This window comes from Poecile atricapillus, chromosome 3 (assembly GCF_030490865.1).
Source record: "Poecile atricapillus isolate bPoeAtr1 chromosome 3, bPoeAtr1.hap1, whole genome shotgun sequence".
NCBI lineage: Eukaryota > Metazoa > Chordata > Aves > Passeriformes > Paridae > Poecile > Poecile atricapillus.
The window spans coordinates 99,070,152-99,097,477 of NC_081251.1; the positions used below are offsets into that span (position 1 = coordinate 99,070,152).

General features: G+C 43.3%; 1 protein-coding gene across 1 annotated transcript in view; it reads right to left on the reverse strand.

The window, feature by feature from the left end:
• CAPN8 (calpain 8) overlaps positions 1 to 23,236 on the reverse strand; it is a 30,009-nt gene extending 6,773 nt beyond the window's left edge. The window contains exons 1-14 of the mRNA XM_058836550.1: positions 22,922 to 23,236; positions 20,635 to 20,704; positions 12,860 to 12,978; positions 11,617 to 11,750; positions 11,148 to 11,316; positions 10,194 to 10,277; positions 9,329 to 9,414; positions 7,904 to 7,978; positions 6,743 to 6,903; positions 5,859 to 6,034; positions 3,509 to 3,520; positions 1,586 to 1,797; positions 921 to 957; positions 233 to 298 (exon numbers count right to left, since the gene is read on the reverse strand). Coding sequence (XP_058692533.1) covers positions 233 to 298; positions 921 to 957; positions 1,586 to 1,797; positions 3,509 to 3,520; positions 5,859 to 6,034; positions 6,743 to 6,903; positions 7,904 to 7,978; positions 9,329 to 9,414; positions 10,194 to 10,277; positions 11,148 to 11,316; positions 11,617 to 11,750; positions 12,860 to 12,978; positions 20,635 to 20,704; positions 22,922 to 23,158 — 1,638 coding nt within the window. The 5' untranslated portion in view covers positions 23,159 to 23,236. The remainder of the gene's footprint in view (positions 1 to 232; positions 299 to 920; positions 958 to 1,585; positions 1,798 to 3,508; positions 3,521 to 5,858; positions 6,035 to 6,742; positions 6,904 to 7,903; positions 7,979 to 9,328; positions 9,415 to 10,193; positions 10,278 to 11,147; positions 11,317 to 11,616; positions 11,751 to 12,859; positions 12,979 to 20,634; positions 20,705 to 22,921) is intronic.
• Between the last annotated feature and the right edge of the window lie 4,090 nt (positions 23,237 to 27,326).

The window sequence follows — 27,326 nt, forward strand, 5'->3', positions numbered from 1 at the left end:
TTATTCCCTGCCTTGCATTACCAAGGGGAAAAAATCACATTTTGCACCAATAATAGGAACAATGTAGAAAATCTTCTCTATTGTAAAATAACCTGAACTGAAGCTGTGAGTTAATAAAAGGGGAGAAATACTTGGTTTTTTGAACAGACAGTAAAAGGAATTGGCAAGTCAAATATTTGTATAATCTTAACAGAGAGGTCTCGGTCTTTTTTGTTCACTTTAATCCACTTACCTCTCCAGAGAGCTTTTGGAATAGATTCTTGAACTCATCATCTATATCTTTGTTATCAACATGAGGCTAGAGGAAAGAGATGGCCAAGAGAGTGGTTAACAAGGTGGCTCTAGAAAATGAGCTGTGGATATTGTAAAGATGCTGTACAGGGGCTTATTTACAGCAACAGAAAATGATCGTGTGCTCTGCAGCAATGGCAAAACAGAGGCACTACTTAAGTCATGACCAGCCAGGGGCTGGCTTAGTTTGAGAGCAAATACTTCCTAAGGCTAATGACAAAGTTTTCTCCTGTTACCAAGATAGCTTTAGAAAATAGCCACTGTGAATATGTTGCTGCACTTGGCCAGAGCAATCCAGCAGCTCTTTGGAAGCCTTTTGAAGCTTCTCCCAGGCTTCAGGAAGAACTATTTGTTTCTATGGAAATGTGCTCTCTCCGCCTTCTCCTTCCCATGCTGGAGGTAAGGACAATCAAATGTGTTCCAGCTCAGTCTACAAGGGTGACGTTTCTGTGCCACATGGCCCAGGTACATAAAAATCAATGTGAAACTAAGACATGGATATATGTAAAAAATATCTCCCCTCAGCACAAAAACATTCTGTAATCCCAGCTCAAGTGAGAAATAAAAATCTTGCCCCTGTTTTACTTCCACATTATGAAGAAAAATTCTGCCTAGTTAGGGCATCTAACCTCATATGGCTTTGCAGACACCTCATCACCCATCATCCTAAGGAAAGAAAAGAAAAAAAATTAAACAGAAATTATGAGTCTACTTTAAAATATTTCCTTTAAAATCTATCCTTTAAAATAATTTGGGAAAGAAAAAAAAAAAAAAAAGCTGTTTAACTATAAGGCATTAATAAATGCACAGGACAAGCCCCCAAGTTTCCTTCTTCTCATGCTCTGCATCCCATCTCTGCCTGCCCCAACACTTTTAAGATATTTCCAATGGGAAATGCAGCCTTGATGTTCTTGTCCTCCGTCCAGACTCCTGCTTTATCATCCAATGGATGCTATTGATACAACCCTTTTTAAAACCTCTCATCATCAGTCTCATCAGCCTCATCATCATCATAGTCTCAAATCCTGCACTCTTTCATTGTGGGAACATCTCCTTCACAGATCTTGTTCCCTGCTGGGTGCTTAGTGGACACCTCTGAAGAGCCATGACTCTGAAGAACCATCTGACATGGATGTGTGGTCACTGTGACAGGCTGTGGAAAAAATGGGATGTGGAAATGGGCCTATTTTGCTGGTTAAGACAAAAAATCAAGCCCAGGCTCTAGGTGCAACACGTGACCTTCTCCTTCGCGTGCCTCCCCATCAGAAGTGGGGGTTTTCAGGAAGGTACTCACTGTGATTCAGCCTGCTTCTCAGCAAAAACTCTCAGGCAGAACTCCCCATTCTTGTAGGGCTCAAAGGTGGAGGGCACAATGAGATACTGTCCCCGGGGCAGCGTCATGCGCCTGGAGACCTCGCGCAGGTTCACGTAGGGGTCAGTCCGGGCTGCTGGCTGGTGCCTTGCGAAGAAAGCACGGCCCGTGTGCACATCTGTGCTGTTTTCCAGCTGTGGAGAATGTGGTTTTGTTAGAAACCCTCTGGCAGCTCCCTGGTAAGCCAGCCACCCGATTTCAATTTCAGCGCTTCAAAGCCATCTCAGGATTCTCTTTTCATAAATTAATAAATCCGTGAGGAATGGCACAAAAGAAAACCACCAGGGTTCTGTCATGGGAAACAGGCAGATGATTAGAAGGGGCAAGAATCTTCCTCTATAAAGATTATCTTTTCACATGCCTCTTTACACTTAGTACCATAAAATAAATAAAAGTATCATAATATATGCTCATATCTGATCAAATTACTACACTGTAAATTTTCCGTGCATTGAGCATTTTTTGCTTTCATAGGCAGCTTGTGGACAAATTTAATTTTCAGAATATCCTTGAGCAATTTATGGTATGGAATAAATCTCCTAATTGCATAGGAATTGTAGTCTCTGACTTATTTAAATAGGCAGAAAAGAATAGTAAACAGAACAAAGTAGTAGTCACAAGGCTGAGACTTTTGGGGCCACATCAGGTGATTTACCCAACTTCTATTAGTAATACTAAGGGTATTCATTTGGATATTGTAGAAAACAGTACTTAAATTGTTCTTAATACCAATATACTCTTAAGGAAGTTAAACATTGCACAGTTCATAAAATAAAACACTGACATAAGAAGGAGCAGTAGTATAAGAACAACATCCCTGCTATAAAACTACTGATGACTTTTGCTCCACAACAATGTCTTTCAAAAAGTATGATTCAGTGAGAGACAAAAAATGTTGTGTAGCTGATGCAGGATGGGAAGGAAGCATCATTTAGGGGTAAGGTTTCTGTCTAAGGCCAGAGCACACAAAAATCTTACCAAACATTGGTATAATCATTCAGGTTTTCTGTTGTAAACTGTAGAAAAAAACATGCGGATTTTTCCTCTTTTGTTCTGAGATAAGATTGAATTTGGTATTTATTCAACAGCCCCATCTTTTCCTCTCACTCAATATTAAGCTAAGTGGAACTGCAAAGGTTAAGAAGACAGATCCATATCTTTCCCAATGTATAAAGTTAATTTTCCCTTTGCATTTGCAAGGCTGCTAAAAGAACACAGTTAATTGCTACATGGCCACACATTCATTTACTGAGAGAGGAAAAGGGCTGAAAAGCCAAGGAAAAATTGGCAGCATGGGCTGCTGGACCTCAGTAATCAGTATAGGCTATTCCTACTGCCAGACACCCCTGGGGTCTCTTTCTTCAGCAATGAAAAGTCTCTTTGCCTCAGTATTGACATCTGGGGGGATTAGGGAAGGCTGAGCAGGGCTTGTTCATTACCAGGAGCCCCAGCTCAGAATTTTAAAAGGAACGGATCCACAAAGTTTGGCATTTCTTCTAAACAATATTAGCTACTTTTTCACAGTTTTAGAGTGCAGAGATCCTGTTCTGACTTCACCTGAACTAGACAAATTCTGACCTCGGTTGTACAAACTTCCTGGAAGCCAGATTTCAGCAAGTATAAATGAGATCAAGACTGGGAGTCAGACATCTGTAATAAATCCTTGTTCCCCCATCCCTTGAAAATGATTATTCAGAATTTGAGATATTGGTCCAGTGATGCAAAGGCAAAGCTCTCCAGAAGAGATATCATTAGTAAGGAAGAAGTCATCTTGGCAGCAAAATTCTCCAGTGCAAGAGGAGGTGCCCATATGGAGGCTGGAAGTCTTCAGCAGAGACTACATACCTCCTGAGGAATCTGGAAGGAAGGCAAAGAGACAATGTTAAAGTGCTGCTATATACCTGCACCTACCAGTAGGGAAAAAAATCCAGATAAAGCCTCCTTCAGACACTTTTCGAAAAAAATTTTCATTTACAACCACATATAATACACATAAAATAGTATCAGATACGCATGAAATTCTGTCTTGTCCTAGAGCTGTTCCAGAGGAAAAACTGAATATTCATCCAGAGAAATCTATAGCATATTGAATTGCTCTTCCCCTGATGTGCTGTTCTTATTGATACAGTTGGTTGGAAATATTTGAGTCTTTAAGTGCTCAGTCAGGAAAGTCAACAAGTTATCCCTACTTTGCTAACCAAAACGAGAGTTTATTACAGCAGACCCAAACTCCACTAGTCTACTGCTACTGAATAGGATGAAAATATAAGGCTACTGTCACTAGCAGTCAGCCTGGGGATGATGAGATTGTTGTGAGGCAACTATAACAAGTAGCAAGTTTCAGTATTTGGCCCTCCTAAATTGACTGAATTGCTGTTAACTCCAAATATAAGGCGAATTTTCCAAAAGCAATAAATTGTCTTGAGAGCATGAATTCCAGTGAGAGCCAAAGAGAATGTCCTCCCAAGTCCCAAAGGAGATTTTAAAAATACCACACATACAACATTTCTGGAGCCAGAGTGGCCCCTTGAGACTTCAGGTGTTGCTGCCTACAACCAGCACACTGGAAGGGCAGGAGCTGGGTGATGGACACACAGCTGCTGTCAGCAGGCAGATACATGAATTACAAAAGCTCTGCAGGGAGGTAGACAGACTTGGACACACACCTTTTCACCTTTTCCTGTAGAGATGAAGACCTTTAGGTCATCATCTCTGCAGTTCTAACCAGCGTTCCCCAACCACAGCATCAGCTGCGATGAAGTTAAACCTACTATGGAGTGTGATCCAATGAGCTGGGAACATAGCTGAGTGCCTACCTGAGATGACTCAGCAGACAGGTTTTTCAAAAAAATTAACATCTTAAAAGTCACTTAAGTGACTTAAGGGTCACCAAGTCCACCCTGCTGTGGGTAAGGCTGCAGAGGACACGGATGGGATGGAATAGATATAAAGCACGAGAACTTCTCTGTCGCTGTTGGACACAATGTAGAAGTGTGGGTTCAATGCAGCACACCAGAATGAGTTGCTAGGAAAAGGGGCCTCTATTCTCTGGACTCTTCAGCTTTTTTAGGGTCTTACGCTACAGGTTTAACATGATTGGTCAAGGGAACACCACCTCTTGTCCTGTTGGTGGGACAAGAGAAAAACACACTATCTGCAGTTGTACAGAACTGTTTTGAAAAAGTGAAATGGTTTACAAAGATCGTCCTTGAGTGAGAGAGCTCTCAAGAAACTTTTCCTTGGGAACAGATCAGCCACTGACAGGCTGTAATTCTCTCAGGCTCAGAGAAAATCAGGTCCACACTTCTCCACTGTAGTACTCAGCGATGGGAGCCTAGAGACATCCATAATGCTCAGATTTGGGAAGCTGATAGGTGATGGTGCCTGGTACCACAGAGAAGGCAACTCAGAAATGTGCTCAGTGAGATCCACGTGTGCATGCAGGCACTTGGGCACTAGGGAAAACCTTCTGTAATTTTGAGCCATCCCACACAAGACTTATTAGCAAAAGTCAGCCATTCCCATCTGCTCCACCTGAGCTAGCTAATGATCTTCATCCAGTGGAGCCTATACAACATTTAATTGCTTTGCTTCACATATGATATTGGTAATGATTATACTGGTTGGAAAATTTTACATTTGCTTCTCTCCCCTCACACTACAGAAATTAGAGGTTACACTGTAGTTTCTTTCCTTACATTATATTTTTAGCAACACGGGGAAAATCAGGGAAAACAAAGCTCCAAATTTACTGAACCAGAAGAGTAGCATATGGCAGACAATGGGTCAAAAAAGTTTGAAATACAAGGGACAAATAATAACAAAAAAGAAAGTGACTGCTGAGGACTAATGATAGGCTGTAATCAGAAATACTTATCTGGAATTGCCAAGCACCCTGAGCCTGTCCCAATTCAGATTTTTTAAAAGAAGATTCTCAACGAGACTGTTACTAAATTACTGGCTCGATAATTTACATTGCCAGCCTGTTGAAGTGGGAAAAAACTGAGCCACAATTTATCTGAGTCTTCCCATATTATGGGAGTCAGGAAGAAATGAGAGGAGGAATTGAATAATTTTCCAAAATCCAGATCTTATTGAAATGTAGTGCTGAATGTCAAGATGTAGCATGCTGCTATTTTTTTTCCAGCTTAATGGGACAAGGAATAAAGTCTTTAAAATGGGGAACAAACTTTACCTTGTAGAGTGAATAACCAATACTAAGCAGACTTTCTCCCATTCTCTTCTGTCTCCTGCGATTCTTCTGCATCAAGCCCACCAGGATAGTACAGCATGGCTCGTTCAGACTCCCCTCATGGTCATCGTCTGGTTCATCCAACCGGATTCTAAACTGGGGATTGGTCCAGTATGTTGCTAAGAGTTCCCAACAGGAGACAAAAAGGAGGAGGTTTTGCTGTCATTGCAGCCAAGACAGCTGTCACTAGACCTACAGAGACTATCTCCCTGGAAGGACTTTTGCCTGGAGGTTTTCCAGTTCTTTCCATTGATTTACACTGGTTTGTTTTCACAGCTATGCTGAGTATTAGTTGGAGCCATGGGAAATCAAAGCACCAGGGTATTTCCTGGGACTAATGACCACCAGGGAGGAGCTAATACTGGTAATTCCAGCCAGTCATTTATCTCCAGGAAATGTCCTTGGCTGAGGCGGTTATTGTTGCAAGAGGACCAAACGCCAGACAGCCTCTCCAGAGGTCTAACCTGAAAACGAATTGGAAATAACAGTGCCACTGAACTGTGACACTTTCCTGGCCTACCCAACCCTTCAGAGGATTGCTCCAGCCAGTAACAAAAGCTACATAAGCAGGAAAAGCAGACAGAGAAAAAAAAAATAATATCAACACAGATTAACTGCTTGGTGGGCAGGTAATCCTCCACGAGGAAGTAAGTGTAAATTAACGCTTCATTTAAACTCACAGGCTTTTGCTTTACTGTCTAAACCCCACAGAAATTGTTGCACCTCCAAACTCTTTTTTATCTCACCAAAATCCCCTCCAGCTCACAAGCAGTTTTTGAATGTTTTGTTTGGGATTTCACCAAAGGCCCATTTGGTTGGGTCCTTACCTTGGTAGTTCTGGCAGCCCCCAGCAGATGAACCCCGTCTCCACTGTCCATTAAACAGGGTCAGGTCCCATTTGTTGACCTTGTTGCTTGTCAGTGTGTCAGGAGTCAAATTGCAGATCTCAAGGCGGCTAAATTGCCTTTGGAAATCTGAAAATGCCATCCTGGCACACAAAGGGACCAGGTTAGCCCATCAGCCTGGAACAGATGAGGTGGCTGCAGCTAGACACCTCTCCCAACGGGGCAACAAACATTGGTGTTGCAGAGCTGTCCAAGGCTGCATTTAATTGAATTCTGAAACTTGGAACTGGCTTTTGGGAAACAAAATTGCCCACTGCCTAAATGAGCTGTATCTTCTGGAGACAGCCTCTGTCAATGGCTGTTACACATTTATGGGCTCAGTCAAACCATGTCCTGTCATCCCCAGCTGTGTGCAATCCCTCATGGATCATGCTTCACAAACAAATTCACTGGAACTGGTGAAACAGTATGTGTGAGGAGATCACATTTAAAGGGAGTAAGAGTTGGCCCTTGTGATAGCATCACTCTGTAGGAAAACAGCCAGTTTGGTGTTTCACAAACATCCTATCGCTGGTGTTTGTTTTTACCATTCCTTGTAGGCTTGCATGAGTGACAGACCTTGATTGCTTCATGCTGCAAGCAGAGGTCTGCTCTCATTTCCTACTGCCTGATGGCCCATGCAGCTGATTGCACTGGAAATCAAACTGGTGGCCATTTGTCTTTCCAGACTAGGACAGAGTGACATCAGTTCAGCATTGATCCATATATGATCAGATCAGGGTTAGGACAGGCTTTCTATTAGGTCTGAGTAAACAGACTCTTCCCAAGCTGGTAATCTGAACTTTTTCATTAGTGTGTAGCATTTAGGCAAAAAAACAAACCTCAAAATGTAGAGCAGCTGAGGTTCATTCTTGCCACCTCATTAATTTTATTACCATCTGGTCTCTATATTTTGGATAAGTGCCGAGTTATGCAAGCTCTAATAAAAGGTAATATTTGAATAGGAAGGGAGATAAATAAGAGGCTAACAATGCATGTCATTATTAACCCCTTTGGTGCTGGCAGTTTTCCCCCATCCAATTGAAAGGATTGCTTAAGGCACATAAAATGTCCAAAAGAGTAAGCTAAATTAACGATTCTCACCAAAACTCTCCATCATCTACTTGCTTATCCAGAGCCTGTTTTTGTTTGGGATCAATGTAATTCCACTCAGGAGCACTGCAGACAAAGCACAAAAGCACACTGTTTAGCTGATGCATTTTATTCTACAGTGAGATCTGAGTTAGATTCTATCTTGGGCTGATAAAGGAGTATGTATTTCTTCAACAAATAGACCTTGTGCCCCTCCAAATGACAGCACATGCTGCAAGCTGACTGTACTGGGCTGGAATTAGACTGCCACACTATTTGCAGCAAATAAGCCTTGAATTGAATCTCCCCTGCCAGGTGCCCGAAGGTACAAAGAGACTGGCGATTAGGAAATCCACAGCCTGAAAGTCAGTCAGAGCTTCTGCATTTTAAGATCTATTGGGGTGTCTGATATCCTCCCTAGGGAAATTATATAACCTCCATTGTTGGGGGTCATGGAAGAACAGGAAAGCAAAAAGGTGCAATCAGAAAATTTGCTGCAGAAAACAGGGTTGCTCCCTTGCCATTCTGATATTAATGTGCTCAGGATGAATTCTGCTCTGATTTGCTCCCATGTGACAATGCAGTGCTGCACCTGCCTCAGCAAGCTTGTCCCATGGTAAAACAGGTGTGACAAAACCAGGATATAGCCATGTGTGTGTGCCTGAGGCACCTTACCTTGGGGCTGAGCAAAGCAGCTGTGATAAAAGTAAAATTAATTGTAATGTTGTCTCTATCCTTAATTATGAAACATCAGCACCCAGGCTGCAGTCAGTCAGGACAGGAAACTGAAATCTCAAAGTACTGAATGGAAAAATATATTGTGGCCCAAATGACAGTAAAATTTATGCCATTCTAAATATAAAATTAAAAAAGGTGTTGTCACTACCACACTCCCAAGATTCCAAAATAGGTGAAGCCCAGACAGTTTCTGAGAGATTTTGAAACTTCTGTGTCCTTACTTTAGTCAGCATCCCCACCTTTTCAAGATTCTCAGATAGGTACGAAATTCTGGTGTGATTTTGAGCTGAGCAACCTCAGAGTCAAAGCAGAGATATAATGGCTTGTCCCTGCTTGAACTCCCAGGAACAGGACTGGTTTGTATATTTTACTTAGGTCCTGGAACCATTGGTAGGAACAATTTGAGAAAAATTGTCTTGCAAAATGACATGGATATGGCTTGCATTGGGCTGCTCAGAGTTAAACCAAGGGCTGTTGTCTTTGATGAGAAAGCTCCGCCTGAGGCAGGTATTAATGCCCGCTGGAAAGAATGGATCAATATCCAACCTTGGTAATAAATTAATAGTGTTTTATTCCAACTGATTTAGTATCTCTCCTAAATGTGCTTTGTGATTGGATTAACTGCATTGTCCCAATTTAATTTTTAATAGATTCCAAAATACACAAAAGAGAGAGAAGCAGGGGCATATAAAAACCTACTTATCACTCCAAGATCCAGTCCATTCTACTTCACCCCAGGGATTCCTAAGCCTCACTAGTCTCTCCGGCCGTCCTCGGTAATATACCTAAAAGATTCACAACAAACAGATCCTGAGAACTTCCATTATTCCATCATCAGAGGGCAATTGCTTTTCAGATAGGATAAAACATGATTTGTACTTGAGTGATGCAGTCCATTACAATTTGCAATAGTTAAAAGACACCTAGATGCCTTTCACTCTTATTTTACATTATCCTGTGCCACCAAGTGAGCCATTAGCTGCAGCACTCACCATTTCATATAATGACAGCAACCCACAAGGAAAATCATCAGCTACAAACCAGCAGAATATCTGCATCCTCAAAAGCAGGAAACATTGCACAACACAGTAAGATTGGAAGGAGGTTATCTGGCATGGATGTCTGTAATTATTCCAGTTTCAGAGGAGCAGGGATACCTGGGGCTTGCTCTGAAGATGAGACTCACAGCAGAGTTCATCAAAGAGGCTTTTACTCTTTTCCCATCTGACTGGGAAAGTGCTTGCTCCCACTTCACACAACATAAACACCTGGGGAATGGCTGCCTGCACCCTGAATTTTGGTAACAGCTTAGCCCACCTTTACACTTTGTACCTCAGCCTGTGGGTACCATACAAGTGGCAAACTGCACAGTGTGCTCCACACCACTACCTGTACAGAGCTTCCAACCTGACTGAGTACTACAGGTACTCCTTTTTCTGTATGAATGTCTATAGGCTGGGAACATTTTTATGGTCAGCCACTGAAAGACATCAGAAAGTTGAAGGCACTGCAGTCTTGCAACCCCAAGCTGGTTTGCATGATGGGCCCAGAGAGGCTGCCTTACCTCCTCTGCTCCAGTGATAGAATAAGCATGTCCTTTTACCAGCTTCAGACTTGTGATTGCTTCTATTTCAGCTGTAGCAGTTATCTGGAGCAATGAAAGAATGCACATTTATGATTATATATTGTGTATGAACTGAGCTTTCATAAGCAAATTAATATGGGGGAAGATATCCAAAATGGTGTGCACAATGAATACCAATATTCTTGATGCAAAGTATATTAAATTAAGGTGGGATCCACAGCAAAAGCTGCAGTTTCATGCCCCTTAATATGCAGTCCAAGCACAGAAGAAATTCAAGGATGTACAATGAAATCTAAATCTAAATCCAATTCCCAGCTCAGGTGACAAACCCAGTCACCTGCAAAGACAGGTTCACATGAACTTAGATTTAGCTTGTCTCAGTCAAGATCCAGTATACCAAAATTAGAACTCTGGTAATTCTAAACGCCACAATGCAAGCAACATAATGAAACAGGATGTGAAAGGTGTGAAGTTTCCAAAACATGCTCAAACATCATCTGTAACTTGAGAGTGTTTGTATTACAGGTGTCAGTAATCTTTAGGACTGAAAGCCAAAGCCAGAATCAGACTACAGGCAACAACAAAGTGTCTCAGTGAGTTTGTCTCTGGCAATGGAGTGTCTGGAGCTGAAACAAAATTTGAATGAGAAAAGATATTCAGAGAATGGAGTTCCAGAAGACCAGTATGTTGTTCACAGCTCTAAGTACTATCACATGCTGTCGTGTAAATAGGGAGACATGATGAGCTTCGGTTATTTAGAACCTTGTCCAAATTTTTTGATACTGAAATCAATAAAGATCTCACATTAATTCAGTTTGCTCTTATTATCAGACCTCCCTACCTATATCTTACATTGGTCTGGGCTTTTGTCACAGTATGAGCCAGAGCCCTGAGAAGTGGAGCAAGGAGAGTAAAGCTTTGTCAGCCTCTTACATCGATAGAGCAGCCAAGCAGTGACCCAGCTCTCAGGGCCTTCTGGATGATTTGGTACAGGTTTGAAGGAGCCCTCCGCAGCTCATAGGACTCAGAGATGCCTCCAGTAAAATCCTCAAAGCCCTCCACAGTGGACCCTCCTGCTAGAGCTTCGTAAGAGCCATTCAACCTGGAGGAGAAATGACAAGAGCTACACCAGGGTCCATCTCCACCTGCAAGGACAAGGTACCACAGAAAGAAGGGTTTATCATTTAGTATCTCTTAATTTGGTTGGTCAATGTGACCTGGGGCAAGGAAATTCAAGCCCCTTGAAATACAGTTGGCAACACCCTTTATGGACCCAGAGGGAACTGTAAATGCTGGGTGGGAGGGAGGCTGCCTTAGAATGAAGTGTGTTGTGACTGACACCCCTGGTCTGGGCCAACATCAGGGACACAGCCAGGGGCACAGCTCCTGCCCAGCCCCGTACTTGGCGTAGGCCTTCTCCAGCAGCGCGCTCCAGAACTCATTGCCTTCCTCCGAGTGCACGAAGACCAGCTTCCCGTTCTTGGTGGGCAGCCTGTCGTCCACCACCACGTCCACCCACTCCCCATACTGCCAGAACTGAGGGAAAGAAGAAAGGAGAAGATGATGGAGGCTGGTGTGCCCATAATAGCTCCACGCTACCAACCTCCTACCCCTTCACCTGCCATCACTTCCCCCTGCATAAGCCACTGTAAGGTTTTACTCCCATGATGGATTCCACTCCTTTGTAACAGAGACAAACTCCTCCCGGCTCTGTGGATCATTCAGCAGGCTTCTTAATGCTACATCAAATTTTGCTGATAGGAAATATTAACAGCATCTTGTTGTACATAGCATCAAAAACACCATCTGAACATGTAAACTGAGTTTACATAGTGGACAGCCCAGAAAGCCAGCATGAAGATAGGAGATTCTGAACTATCTCAAGGCTCACACCTTAAGGAAAAAAAAAATATGCCTGTGAAAACGCCTGTAAGGAGAGGTCACCTAAAGGGGAAGCGCTCAATAGTGCTAATCCCTTCCGAAAATACTAGGAAATGCGTGAAACACTGCTAGTGCTAAATTTTGGCCTCAAAGCTAGAAATGTTTACTCCAGGATTTGCTGCATTCCTGAAAGGAGAGATGATAATTCACACCATAGCGCTCAAAGGTGAGCTGGTGGAAGGTCTAGAAAATGTGTTCTAAAGCTTCTGTCCTCACCAGAACAGCTCCCTTAGCAGGGTGAATCCACAACTGCTCCCATCTGAGCCTAACCTCCAGTCAAAGCAGGATGGCTAAATCCCAACACTCTGGATCCACAGGCAAGGACATAAAAGCAAAGCAGGGAGGGAAAGCGAGGAAGGAGAAGGAACCACACCAGGCTGAATTCACCCTCTATAGTTGGCTGCAAAAGAAATTGGTTTGGGCTCGTGCAGCCTGATGGTTCGGCTCAGTTTACAAAATCTGCAGAGCACCCCAGAGCCCCATCAGCTGTAAGACAGCAGAACCTCACCAGTGAGGAGGTCTCATTTAACATTAATTTAACTCTGTTTTTATTTTCTTTCTCTCATTGTAACTATTATTTCACGTGTTACAAACAAACAAACAAACAAAAAACAAAAAACAACAACAACAAAAATAAAAAGCTGCTTCTAGTTAAATGCTAGCACTTTCCTTTTTTAATCCTCAATCCCTGATTATACAGGTACCTGGAAATGAAAGATTCCAGCATAGTCCTTCTGGAAACTCTGAGCCTTGGGAACAACACGGAACAGAATATCTGGATTCAAAGTGAGAGATGCAATGGCAGCTAGGAGCCAGCAGTCACCTAAAACCACACATTACAAGGCAGAAAAGTTAATTAATAACTCCATTAAGTCACGCTCTCACCTGGAATAAAATGCCAGTAGTAAAAGCTATGCCAGACTCAGTCCTGGTTCAGCAATCCATTCTTGTTATTTCTCTCTTTTGTTCATTTTCCACTCACCCAAACCACACAGGTATCCTGGGGCCTCTGAGGCTGGCCATGGTAGTAATTTCAATGGTCCAGTTTGATTTTTGATTTTTTAATGAAGCTGTGAAAACAGGCTGCTTTACCTGAGCTTGTTCATGCCCTCAGGAGATCAAGAATACAGCCAGAAGGAGAAGGCATTTGATGTATGTGGGTTGCAAAGCATGGCTGGGCAGGACAGAGTTAATGACCTATGCTACTTTAAGTAGGCTGAAGCCACCACACCTAGGACAGACAAGGCCTTAGAAGATGTCCAGGAGAGGGCCAAAGTTCTGGATTGATAGAAGGATGCTGGGACTTCCATTCCTATCTTTTGGAGAAGATTCAATGGATAGCAGGAAATCTGTGGGCCTATTCCTTCTCAGCCCTTTCTTTGAAGGCCTGAACTTGAGTTTAAAGCTATTGCCAGATATTTGCAGTCTAATGGAAGCTGAGGTCTCCTGGGACCTTTGTGAGGAGGAGATTCCTTTCCTTGGCCTTGGCTGGGCTTGCCCATCCCTCCCTGGAGGCTGTGTGCCTTGTAGCTGGAGCTGTTTGCTGGGTTGGTTACCTGGGTTGGTTTATTGAGGATTGGAGGCTGGGTAAGCAGAAGCTTCTGCTGCACCAAAGGTGGTGCCCTTGGGAAACGCAGTGGTGTTTGCACACTGCAAACAGCAGGAGGAACTTGTGTGATTCTGTTTTATTTCTGAGATGTGCAGAAAGCCTAGCAAAACAAAACTGCTCTGAAGGTATTAACATTTTCCTGGTCTCCTGAGGATTATCTGTGCCAAGACATAACTCCTCTGGTGAATGTATATTCTGCAGAAGGAGTTGGCATCGCAGCTCTTGCTTCAGAGGAAGTAAGCAAATTGGGAAACCAAGGAAAAAGTTTAACCTGCAGCAAGATTCAACATCCTAGAGCAGCAGTTAACTCTTTATATTGGCTTGGGATTTATGATTTAATGCCATGGTGAATACAAGTGTAAAAGCAGGATGAAGGGACTTGCCAGGTGCTCCCTGCTGCCTGCACCCCACGGGGAGGTACCCAGATGGTTCCTAGGAGCTGCTTTGAGAAACCTCTGTAAAGGAGTGTCCCTGGTGTGATGACCTGTAACCACCTGAGCTGGCTGATCACACTGTGGGTCCAAAACCATGACACACAATATGATGTATTTCTACCTGTTGTGGCAGCCCAGGTCTCTCTGAAGAGGAGGGAAAATCCATTCTTACTATGTGAGATGCTGCTTGAGCCTCCCCCCAGGACTCTGTGCCTTATCTTGGCTGCCACATTCAGAAAAGAGCATTCAAGTTGGAAGGGGACAGACAAATGGTAGGATTGTCTGCTTCTCCCCCATGCACCTGCATTTTTTATGAGAAGAGGTTAAAAAAATTTGTCCTGCTCATCCTATACAAGGGAAGTTTGAAGAGGAAGTGTGAGGCAGGTTAAATGCTACTTTGCAGAAAAGCTGTTTGAAGCAAGAGCTCTTAGTTGAAAGATAATATTTCCTTTGCAGAGAAGGAGATAAAAGGATTGTGACATGTTTAAAGTGGAAACAGGGAAAAGTTGATGCTCTGCATATAGAAAAGAAAGTCCAGAAGCCTCAGACTATAGACCATCTATGAGCAAAAACCTTCTCAAGGAAGAATCAACTTGTTGGCCTGGAAGTTTCCTCCCAGCCTTAGGCACTTACATATAAAATAAGCAAAATTATAAGACCATAAGGTGTGGCAAAAAAAAGGCTTTAAGAACATTCTCTCCCAAAAAAATGTAGATGCAGGGAAAAAATGAGACTGAGAACACTGAGATCTGCTTTGTAGGTATTTCTTTGAGGCTTTCCTTGGTACAGTGTATGCCTTAAGCTGTTATAATTTCTGTTTTCCTTGAAGAGGTAGAAATAATGGTGATCAGTCTGGGGAATGGATTTTCAGAGGAGGAAGATGAAAAGCTGTATCAAGTCAGAACTGAAATCCTCATTTTTCTGATGCTTTGGCTGTCCCTGGCATGCTGTGAAGTGCAGAAAATTATTTCTGAGAAGGTGGCAAGGTGAGTGTCCCCGGTGTTCCGTCTGTGTCCCTCCACCCTGTAAGACCAGAGAAGGTCTGCAGCAGCGACAAATTGGTGCTGTCCCAATGTGCAACATCTGGAACAGTTCCCCCTAAAATCCTGGCCAGGATTTTAAAGCCAGTGAGTGAGAAACTACTCCAGGTTTTGCTGAGGATGGTCTATGTTGGATGAACAATTAGGCAGAACATTTGATGAAATGAGGGGGGTTTCCTTAAATATGTTGTTTACTTCCTGCCTCAGAGCTAAACAATTTCAGAATCTCAGCCCAGAGGATGCTAAATGCAGCATGAAATCCTTTCAGGTGCCTTTCTTACAGCTTGAATTAACTTCTTAGCGCTTGGGAGAGTGAGCGACGTGGGTGCTGCTGCCAGTCTCCAACACACCAATGCAGTCTGGCCTCCAGGGAAGCATTTCAGGGCATGCCTGCTCAAAGCACGCCTGGGCAGAATTGTGTTGGAAGAATTGAAGTGGTGAACTTGGCCTTCAAAGCAGCCATACCTCCCTCCAGCACTGCAGAATCCTGTCTCCAAGCCTTACTTTCTGGGGCCCAATATCTTTGACTAAACTTGTGCCAGCCAAAAGGAACCAGCTGGGAATTGGTTGCTGCGCAGCAACTTGATAAAAATGGAAGTGTGTCTGAATGTAGATGGCTCAGGGGCATCTTTGTATAGCAGAGATGCACAACATCCCAGCTCCTGTGATATTTACTTTCAGAGGATGTAGGACTCTGTCCATATGAAGGAGCTTCCATGATGGGGCCTAAACGGCACAGTTGGCCTCTCACCTTCTTGTACACCGTAATGGGATCCTGGCCTATTAATAACCCTTCTCAGCCCTATTGGATAATATATGACTAATTCTAAAAGAGTAGTTTGCCACTTCCTGTTCCCTTTTTCAAAGTTCAACATCATTTTGCCAGCATCAAGTTTCAGAGTTTAGCTTGTGGTTGTGCCTACAGGACAGCACAAGAACACAAGCTCCCCAGAAAGGCACCTTATAGGTGGTAGGACCTTCATACTTGTTCTGGTTCAGCTGCAGGTTATAAGTAATCTTTCACACTGTGAGGAAACTATTTCATTCCATTCCTAAAAAGGGAATTTATTGAGGGAGAGAAAAAGAGGCCAATTGACCAATTAATTAGAATGTATTTCAAATAGGCTCATAGTCAGAAAAATGACAATATCAAAAAGCATTTCTGCTCACCATATGGATTTAAAGTTGCAGCATTTTAGCTTATAAAAATTACTATTTTTTACCAAAAAAAGCCTTCTCAATATTAGCCCTGCAAGGCTAAATCCCTTATGGACACATATCACTGCTTCTGTTCAGTCTCATATTTCATGAACAAAAGTTTCAGACAAGTGCCAATTACAGTGTTTACTGCTGCTGCTGAATGTCCTGAAAAAAAAAAAGCCAGCTTGATTTCTGGATCTGAAGTAATTTGAAATGGTGGTAAAGTAAAATTTGGGGGTTTTTTTTGTTGAGTTTTTTTAATTTAAGCTATCTTGACCTTGAGTGTGGGGTGGAAAGGGTAAACATGAAGTCTAGCTGTGCCTATCTCCTGTTTATATACAGATAAGTAGATAGATAGATAGATAGATAGATAGATAGATAGATAGATAGATAGATAGATAGATAGATAGATAGATTGATAGATAGATTGATAGATAGATGTGTGATCTTGGAGAATTTGACTGTTACTGCACTTGAAATAGAATCCCTTGCTGCTCACAGATGTCCTGAGTTGGCTCATGTTCTCAGTGCTACCCAGGCAGCTCCTGGTTTACAGAGATAATCAAATTGCTGCAGCGAATAACGAATCCTTGGTGACCCAGCAGCTCAGCAACTCCTCCGTATTGATGATGTTTACCCAAGCATGCTCCACTTGCAGAGGCCATAAAATAAATGAGAAATTTGATTAGTTTCAGTTGCTCCAGAGCTGTGCTCAGTTTCTGTTTAGCTACCTTCAAAGTGTCTAGACAGAGAGCATCTAAACTCTCCTTTGACCTAGAGATGGCAAATTTCAGCCAAAAGTCCAAGTGTCTGGTTCCAGGATGCATTGGACAGCACAGAGGCATTTCTGTCCTGACTCTGCTCTGGCTTGTTGCTGTTTCAGCAATGCCTGGTGTTCAGAAAGGATCCAAACACAGTGTTGTGGCTTCCTGAATTGCCAAGCAGCTCTGACTCTCAGCTTTAGTCTCTGCTAAAAGGAAGCTCTTGTTCAGAGCTTGTAGTACCTGGGTCATCACCTCAGACAACAACGAAGCACTGAACCCACTAGCTTATAATTTATGGCTATACAGGTTGCCTCTGCTTTGAGACTTCTAAAGACTTTCTGAGATTTTCCTATGGAAATTAATTTTGTTCTGCAGCTGTGTACAGAAAAGCAAAGGAGAAACCAGCAAAGGAAAAGGCTTTCTTCTCCTTGGGGTCTCAGAGTTGTTAGTGAATGTATTTTTTTATATCAATGGGATATATTTAGTAGAACCAGGATCTCCAGTATCCCTGAGCCCATGGGATTGAATGTCAGAAGGGCCATGTACTAATAGCTACAGCAAAATAAGTGAAAAAGCCCAGTACTATTACGTTCTCTCCTGCCTACAACCACTTCAAAGGCTCCCTCAACAGGTATTAGATCTATGTCAGAGCTGTCAGGCTTTAGTTTGTTCTCCAGGATATCTGTAATCTCCCCAAATCTGCCTGTAGGACAAGGCATGCACAAAGCACATGTGGGGTGGGCTCTTGGGCTGGTGTGAGCTGGTGCCTTGGCTTCAGGGAACTCCTCCAGCTGCCAGCCCAGGCCCTGGGAGCTGCCGTGCCTGGAGTGGCCTCTGGGCGTTCAGAACAAAAGGAAACTCATGAATATAAATAGTGTGGATCTGGAAAGCTAATATTAAACTGAAGGGGTTTCAGTACGTTTTATATTATTTAAATTAAATTTTATGCCGCTTACTTCTTAAGAACTTCTGCAAACAGTCCTCAGGTTAACTTATTCAGATAGCAGCAAGAAAACTTCATAAGTCACCTTTAATAACTAAGACTGTGACTAAATTTCAGGTTGTTACGGGGCTATCAAAAAGATATGGTTCAAAGAACATTTAAAACATTTCAAGACTTTCAAGTCCCCATCAAACTTCCCAAGCTGATATTCATCTAGCTTATACTGTTGTCAAAGAAATAAGTTTAATGGAGTGAGACCAACTCTGGGTTTTCTTGTTCCTTTTGTTCATATAAACCCAGACCTGCAGTGTTATTTTTAAAAGAAAATAAATATGTCAGAGAATATTATTAAAAATAGGCTCTATTTCCCTAAAGGATGTGTTACCCAGCCACATAGGTGACTTAGGTAAATATGTAATCAGGGTTTGTTTCAATAGAAATGTTTTACATGAGGGTTTTAGTAACAAAGACTTTGATATTCAAAGTATTGGATCAAATACCAAAAAAGCATAGAATGCCTCAGAAATGTAAAGCAAATACCTGAAGGCTAGAAGGGAAGTCCCATGACTGCAGTTTATTTTTGTGAAGGGTCAGTGTGTGTAGAAGCAATTGTAAGCAGCCTTGCGGAAACAAATTGGATTATCTTCCATTATTTTTTTTTCTTCTTTTTTTTTTCTTTTTCTTTTTTTTTTTTTTTTTGTGTGTGTGAGAGAGAGAGAGAGAGAGCAAGCAAATCAAGCTCCTAATAATAGCAGAAGCAGATTTTGGGGCTTTTCTTCTAGGTTTGGGATAGTTTTCAGGACCAGCCTTTAGGTTACTGCTTACCAAAAGCTGTTTTGGGAAAACCCTGAGCAAGGAATCATCCCCAGATTCACAGGATTGGTATTCAGTTTCTAGGCTAAACACAGATAATGCACTGGCCTCTCCTAGTTAAAGAACAGATCATATTTTTCAGTCCTATAGCTTGTAAACTGTCTGGGAAAATGAGGTTTTACTTCAGGTGTATGTTTTTAAAATTTTTTTTATGCCATTATAGAAACTTTCCAAATAGGAGGTGACAAGAAATGTTGCTTTTACTACTTATTTGAGCCATTCTCCTGAAATACAGTAAGTGATTTCCCCATACTCTGTTCCAGCATCCACCAAATAAATATCCTGGAGCAAGTATATGATTGGGCATCTTATTTTTAGCATTTGGAGTACAAGCCCACACACCAGGGAATTTTTTAGCAATTGCTTTAATAGTGCTGTGTTTACAAGAGCAGCACTGGTATTATTTATCGCCAACGACTTGCAGAAATTGTTTCAATCTCATTTGCACAATGGATGTGCTGGAAGACCAGTGAGGTCAGGAGTACTGCAGTTAGCAGCACAGGAGGGAGAAAGGCTGATTTCTCTGTGTCTAATCTATCAAATTCTCATTACAAGAGTTTCAGCCTTCTCGCCTCTCTTTGCAGTCGAGGGTTTGCTGCTGCTGTCCTCTGCAGCTGGATCTTATCAGCGAGGCAGGCAGGGAAGGCAGCTGCTGCAGCAGCTACTCCGAGGGGGAATAAAGTCCCCTTACAGCTCCCTTCTGGCTGCTTGAACTGCAGCTCTGTTTAGCCAAAGGCAAGCACTGCAGAAAAATGGGTAAGGAAGGTTTTTCGTGATGGATGTCTGGGAGAGGATGAGTGCTGTCTAAGAGATGCTTCTTCTGCATCAGGCCCTGATTCAGGGATCTGAGCAGCATTGCCTTTTCTGTCTGTGTGGCTGGTTCCTGGTTGCTCCTGTCCCCACTCAGCTCTACATGAAAGCTGCTCAAGGAGAAAGGAGGGTTCAGCATGAAGGGCTTGGAACAATTTGTTTGTTGTGGATGGTATTACAAAGTTTACATTCTCTATTCATTTCTTTCTGACGTGGTCCTTGTTTCTCACTCATACTTGGACCATCCTGGTCAACACAAAATGGCAAATCATGGACCCCACCTCTCTACTAAACCAGTTCCTGCTCTGTTCCTTGGTTGTTGTGTATTTGTTTTGTGTGAAACTGAGGCAGGAATTTGCTCTGCCTCCCAAATAAAAGAACCTAAGGGCAAGGCTACAGCAACAAGTTTCCCTGGTGTCCCTTGTCCCCAGAGTCGTTGGAGCTGCTCTTGCTGGCATAGGCACAATCCCACTCTCTTGCCTCAGGGCAACTGCTCCCATGATTAGGCTGGCATCCACCTCTGTCTTAAGAGGTCAAAAGCAAACCAGTTTTCTGTTCCACATAATTACTTCCTTCCTCCAGGAGACAGTTTGGTGTCTTCCAATTTTGACATAGCTCTTACAAGCCCACATATACCTGTCTCAGGCAGCAGTGCTGGTATGCGAGTCCTCTTCTTGGGTATCTCTCCCTCCCTACTGATATATCTGGGAGATAACCAATAAAATGGTCCATGTATCAAGAATTTTTAAATGAAGCTTCAATTCTTTTTCCCCTTCCAAAACAAGATTCAGAAGCACTGTACGTACCCAGCTCTCCTTGGCAGACATCTGTTCGGGTAGCTCCTCCGATTATAAACTGAGGGTTGGCACATAACTCCTGAAAAGACACGATTTCAAAGTTTACATCACCCTTTCTGGTCTGAAAAGTTCTCTTTTCTTGCTCCTCTTTTAAATACTCAAAAACTATTAAACCCTGTGAACACTTCTTTAAAAATATATCCTTTCCCCTCTGTCTGATTAACACGGTCCCAGAAAAAAATTTCTTTGTTAAATCAAGGGCTGTGTATGGGTTTTTCTGAGGTAAATCCTGATGCCCTTTGCTACAAGGCATGGTCAGTGATACTACAGAGAATTTTTGCTACTGTGGAGGCAGAGGTGAAAATTCACCTCGGTGTTTACATCTTATTTCATCTTGCTGGGATTTTGATTCAAGCAGCACAAATGAGTTTGTGACTGTGGCTGCTGCCTGTACCACTGGGACTGTGCTGAGTTTCCAGTGCCAACAGTGTGGATGTTCCCCCACCCTGACCCTGCTTCCTGAGAGGCCAACCACACAAATGCTTTTATTAGCAACAACCCCCCTTTCTTCCTGGCCCTTTGGGGCCAGCCAAGTGGGTTATGGCAATGACTGCCACTCCTACCCCAACTCTGAGCTCTCCAACAGCTCATGGCCTACATTAGGAAGTCATTATTGTCTCTCTAGAGACAAAAGCCTTTTCTGTTTTTCAGAGAATTTTCCATGAGCTTCTGGATGGCAGCAAGGAACAGTTTATAGGAAGCCTAACTTGGCAAGCAGAGTTGAGGACAGTTTAGGCAGTCACTGGCTCTCCTCAAGAGCTGCAGTTGTCAGCTCTGAGCATCCCATGGAGACACAGAAACAACCCAGGACTTCTTGTGTATGACAAAGAGCCAATTTGTGAATCTTTCCTGCAACAGGAATCATCTCAGCTACGTCCTTCTCCTCCTGTCCAGTGTAGAGGGGTCCAGCAGTAGGTTACCCACCACAAAGAGGAAGGTTTTGTGTAATTTTTTCTCTTTACTCTCCAAAGTGCTGCACCTGGTGTCAGTCAGCTGCATATGACTTATTACTCACCCAGATACCTGTCCTTCCTGAGCCACTCCCAAGTGCCACATGCACCTTTCATGCAGCTGAGGTTTCCCTCAGGGGTCCCAAGGGCTGGTCTCTGGCAGGCAGGGCTGGGACATTTAACCCTGTCAGATCCCAGCCCTCAGTTATTCCTCACCCTGCTTGTGGCTGTGTCTCTTCCCACAGCAGCCTCAACAATGCTCTTGTATGAGAAACCCAAATCTAATTTAATGAGTTTTCTAGGGCTGATCTTCTCCAAGGATAGGCAAAGCCAAGAAACACATCCATGGTATTTGTTGAGGAAACATCCAGGTGCCAGAGTGAGGTGCTGATGGATAAATGGGGTTGCCAGGGTTATTAAACCTGGAGATACTAAACCTGCAGATTTCTGTTTCTCACTTCTCAGGTGAAAAAATAATGATGTCCAAAGCCTTGAAATTTTCTGTTCTTCTCATTCTTCTTTCCTCCACCTGACAGAGATAAGTAATTTGGGGGGAGGGGGGGGAAGGAATATTCTTTTTTTAATATTTCTTTATGTTGCAAAATGACTAAGGAGAAGTAAGTGGGGACAGAAATAAATGACTGAAAAATGAGAGTGCAGAAAAATCTCTGAAGCCCTAATTTTGTGACTGTAAAAAAAAAAAAATCATCGTCTAATCTTTTCTGATGAAAATTACTTTCCTAGAATCAAAGGCCATTTCTAGGATATACATATTTAGGTAATAACATTTCCAATCAGCTCCTATTTAACTGTTACAGGCAGCTTAAAGTGAGGCAGAGGATTCTATTTAGGTATTAGCCTGATTTCCTGAGGGGCACAGTGGCAAGACCTTTGTGTGGGTGCTGTTATAAATGATAGTCAATGGCCCCTGGGGTAGCCCATGGTCTAGCTGGATATATGTGGGGCTTTTGCATATATTTCTGGATTGCACCCTGGATTTACAGCTCTCTGGAGTTGGGAGGGATAGGAAGAAAGCAGGTTGCTATGAAGCAGGTATCATGAAGCAGTTACAGGATTCCCTGCTTTATAGCAGGCTTAGGGGATGATGATTCCTTTTCCCACCCCCTTTCCAACCTTGCTTCTGCCATGGAAGTAAAGCAAGACAGAATTAAGAAAAAAGACATATAACTGGATATTCAAGCTCACCAGTGATTTAACCTGGATGTTCAGCTGGGCTTTGGTTAGATTTGAACCCAGTGAAACAGGCAGTTACAGAGCACTCTTACCGTGGGGCGCTTCCAGACTATCCCCTGAGTTTTGAAGGAATATGGTCCCAGGTCCCGGTAGCCCAGAGCAGAAGGACAGGCTGGGAACTCCTCATCCTTGAACAGTGTGCCAGTCTGCAGGCACTGCTGCTTCAGGGCTTCATAGTCCTGCTTCAAATACTTGATGGCATTCCTGTTGGATCCGAGCCCGTCCGCTGCTGCTCGTTCTTGGCATAGCCTCGCCGTGACCCTGGACATGCTGTCCACCCTCCCAGTGTGTGCTGCAGCTCTGCTTTTCCTCCAGGGCAAACAGAGGAGGCGAGTAGGGCAGGCAGCAGGCTCGGGTGGAGCCAAGGACTGCCCCAAGTGCTCCAGCAGCCCTGGAGGGAGGAGGCACCAGGAGAGCAAATATGAGAATTTACCAGGGAGACGGGCGGGAGCTACAGCCATCGCGGCTGGGATTATGGGCACTGCTGGCTGCTACTCCCATGGTATTTGCTTTTTTTACTGTCCCTTTTTAAAATACTCTTTTAGCAAGAAACCAGTGAGAACTTTTTGCATGCACACCTGTTAGAAAGAGACTGTGTGCATTCCGTGTGCCTAAAGTCAGGTTTAAGGCTCAGCCCTTTAAAAATCCAGGTGAAGATGGTTCAAAACTCCTTTCCTCCTTCTGAAATCAGACTCAATGCTGTTGGAGGGTCGTGCAGCCACAAGACCTGAAGCTGGATATCTATTGCTACAGCTTACATGGCTATGGAGATGCCATGGAGTTTTAAAGTTAGGGAAAACTGAACCCACTTCTATCTTAAACAGTGAGTTTTCTTTAAAAGACCCCTCTCTTTGGTACTCTCAAAGTGCTATGAATTGATAATTTAATTTATTAGCAACAGGAGATGCGATGTTAACAGAGCTAGAGCTGGCCATGTACAGGGGCAAAGATACAACCCAGGAGCATGACCTAGGCCAAAACCAGGGAATTGTTTCACCACATAGGTGGGAAGCTGGTAAGCCCTGCTACCCCTTCTCCAGTGTCACCTTGGGCAGAAGTCACTAAAACAGCCCCATCTATAAAAACAGGGTCTTGTCTCAGCTAGTGAGAGATTACCCATTGTATTTACAGTCTGCTGGTGGTGTTTCCTGCATATAAAATGTTTACAGGCAGAAAACAAAAAAGCCTTGGGTGCAAAAGGCTTTATAGACTTTAGGAAAGAGTGGTTCCTGTTCTTGTAGGAGAAAAACTCCATTTCTACCCTAGCAGCCCCATTTTGTACTGACACAGGGGTCCACACCTCCCTGATAAGGTGGCTGCCTTTGTAGGTTTAGGAACTGCAGGAGGAAATATTTTCCATGAAGCACAGCTGCTCCCTGCTGTCATCCTGTATAATGGCTGGGGTTCCCCAGCAAAGCCACCACATGTCCAGCTGAGAGCTGGGCAAACAGTAACACTGCTTGACAAGGAGCATGTTTGATGACTACCTCTAGGTAAATTTAGACAGAAGGTGTGGGGAAGGGAAGAGAGAATTTTTAAGGAATGAAACCTGGTGAGATAAGGAGTCCAAACAGAGGCTAGTCAGGTTGCTTGTCTGCAAATATTTGAAGAGAGTGAATGCAAAGGCGGAAACAAAATTACTTTGTCACGTCCAGGCAGTGAAGGCTGAGCCAAGGGAATCAATATATCAGTTACCCCAAAATTAAAATAATTCTGTTGAAATTGAGTAAAGGAAAAGGGTGGGCAGCATTTTATCCCTGTTGTATTTCAGTACTTCCAGGCATGTCTGTGTACCAGAGTGAGGAGCAGAATAACAAAAGGTTGAGGGGAAGGTTTTTCTTTCCAGGGTGGATTTGTTTTCCTGCCAAATAGACCCACTCAGGGGTACCCACTTTCTTTGCTCATGAGGCAGAATACTGCTTTCTTGCCCCACCCTGCATCAGTGCCTTGTGCTGAAATTTCCTTTCTTCCTGTGGTCTAGAGGAATGCTCCCACTTTGATGTGACTGCTGTAAGCTGCAAGTTTGGCAACGTTGTTCATAGAAAAGCACGGTGCTCCAGCAACTGGAAAAGGTCATTTTGAACAATTGGAATATTTTGTTTTCCATGTGCTTTTTCAGACATACACTTGATATTCTGTGTGCTCTGTAACTCCAGTTGCCACTAAATGTGAGCAAGCACAGCAGAGGTGAACCCACCAGAGTGTAACAGGGAAAGACATACAAAAGGTAGGAGCACCTCCCCTGTGGAGACAGACTGAGAGAACTGGGATTTTTCAGTCTGGAGAGGAAAAGACTCCAGAAATATCTCAGAGCATTTTCCAGTTCCTAAAGGAGGCTACCAGAAAGCTAGAGAGGGAATTTTTGCAGGATTTACAGTGATAAGACAAATGGGAATGTATCTTCAGACTGACCAAGGGGAGGTTTAGGTAAAACATTAAGTAGAAATTCTCCAGTATAAGTATGGTAATGCTCTGGAACAGGTTTCCCTGAGAGGCTGTGGATGTCTCATCCCTGGAAGTGTTCAAGGCCAGGTTGGATGAGCCTTTGGGCACCCTGTTGTAGTGAAAGGTGCCCCTGCCCATGGTAGGGGAGTTGGATCAAGATGATATTTAGGGTCCTTGCCAACACCAACCATTCTATAATACAATCAGATTTTAATAATTAATTTCAGATTTCACATTTGGAAAGAGGCTGAGGACAGCCCTTTTCTCTGGGGGAGGCTTGGACCAGGTGGCCACCCAGTGTGTCCACCACAACTATTCGATTCTAGTGATCTGTCACAGCACTTCAAATTCTTTTTCCAAGCCTGATTAGAAGCAGCATGATTTATTTTGTGTAGAATGTGATACACAAGCACCATCTAGAGGATATAAAGAAGAGGAGATAATGATGACTATAGTTGACTACAGCTACAGCTGACAGCTGTATTATAGGAGGAAAAAGTTTTAAGGTTCACCACGACTCAAAAACTGCTGCTGAAGTGACGTTAACCCTTAGGGTTAAAAGTTATAACAATTATTCTCACTTTTGTTGCTTCTGGGATTTGCATATTTTTGCCTGGCTCATCTTCCTTTCCCTCTTTCCCTTTCTTGATGATAGCAAGGGGATGAAGGGAATAAGGAAGAACCAATTAAACTGGCAAAATGTATCACCTGGGTTTCAAAGAAGAGGCTGAAAATTCCACACAGTCAGGACAGTTCTGTATAGGGGGAAATCTTTAGAAGAGAATAACTGCCAGTTACCCAGCAGTTTCAGATACATTTCTGATATAGTGCATTAGAGAGAAATGAGAGGGCTCTCCTGTACTGCAGCACTTGGCTAATGAGGATTAAATCTGCTTTGCTGTCCTGTAGACCCTGCAGCATGAAAAGAGATCAGTTTCATTCTGAGAGCTTGCCTTCTTGTATTCTAGATGTACAGGTTCCTACCCACCCTATTACTGTGAAAATGGAGTGACTATCAATAGCAAGGCCATTGGGAGCTATGAAATTTCCTGAATGCTTGTCTCTAAGATTATTGTTTCAGAGGTTGAAATGTTTTATCTGAGTGTTTGGAGAGGGAGAGGTTGCTACAAGCTACAGTCTGGCAGGTTTCCTATTGGGAAACACATCTGAAATTAGCTCTGATCCTGCTTGGTTGTTTTATAAAAGCCATAAAATTGTTGGTGCCTGAGGAGGAAGATGATATCCTGCAGAGGTAATGCCTGCACCCCACATGTGAAGCTCCACAACATGAGTTGGGCTGATCCAGAATGATGGTTCAGCACTGGGAAGGGTAGCTGGATCTTGCAGGATGACCCAGGTTTCTCTGCCATGTCACACTGAACTGGCCAGGGCTGGAGCCACCTTGTGATATTGGAGAAAGCTCAGTACCTCTGTAGATCCCAGCCTCAAACAGGAAAGCAATTCCCTTCCTCACCAAACATCACTACTGCTACTGCAAGCCTCTTCCCCTGGGAAACCACCCTCATCCTAATGAGGATGGGACAGCTCCTGGGAAGGAGAACAGGAGCCCAGAAGGTCGATGGGCCCATTCCCCCCTTCCTGAGCTGTTGGCCATTTGTTCCCCAGTATCCATATACAATGAAAGGACAGGGAAGAGAGAGGGAGGAGAGATGATGCAAGGCAGAGCAGTTCTGAGTTACTCACAATTGCTGAGTGTGGTCATAGGGAAGGATAAGTTCATCCTGCCTGAAACTCCATGCTGTGAATGGCAGCTGGATGCTCTTTATCAGGAACCAGAATGAGCTGCTGCAGCAACAGCTGAAACCACTCACTTGCAAAATGTGAGAGTCGGTGACTTCTTTGAAGAGCTGCAGGTGTGCAGGGAGATGAAGAAGAAATCAGATTTCTTTTTCCTCCTGAAATTGCCTGGTTTGAGGGAGATACAAGTGGGTAGCTATTCATGGAAATGCTACTTTCACTTAAGAGCATTAC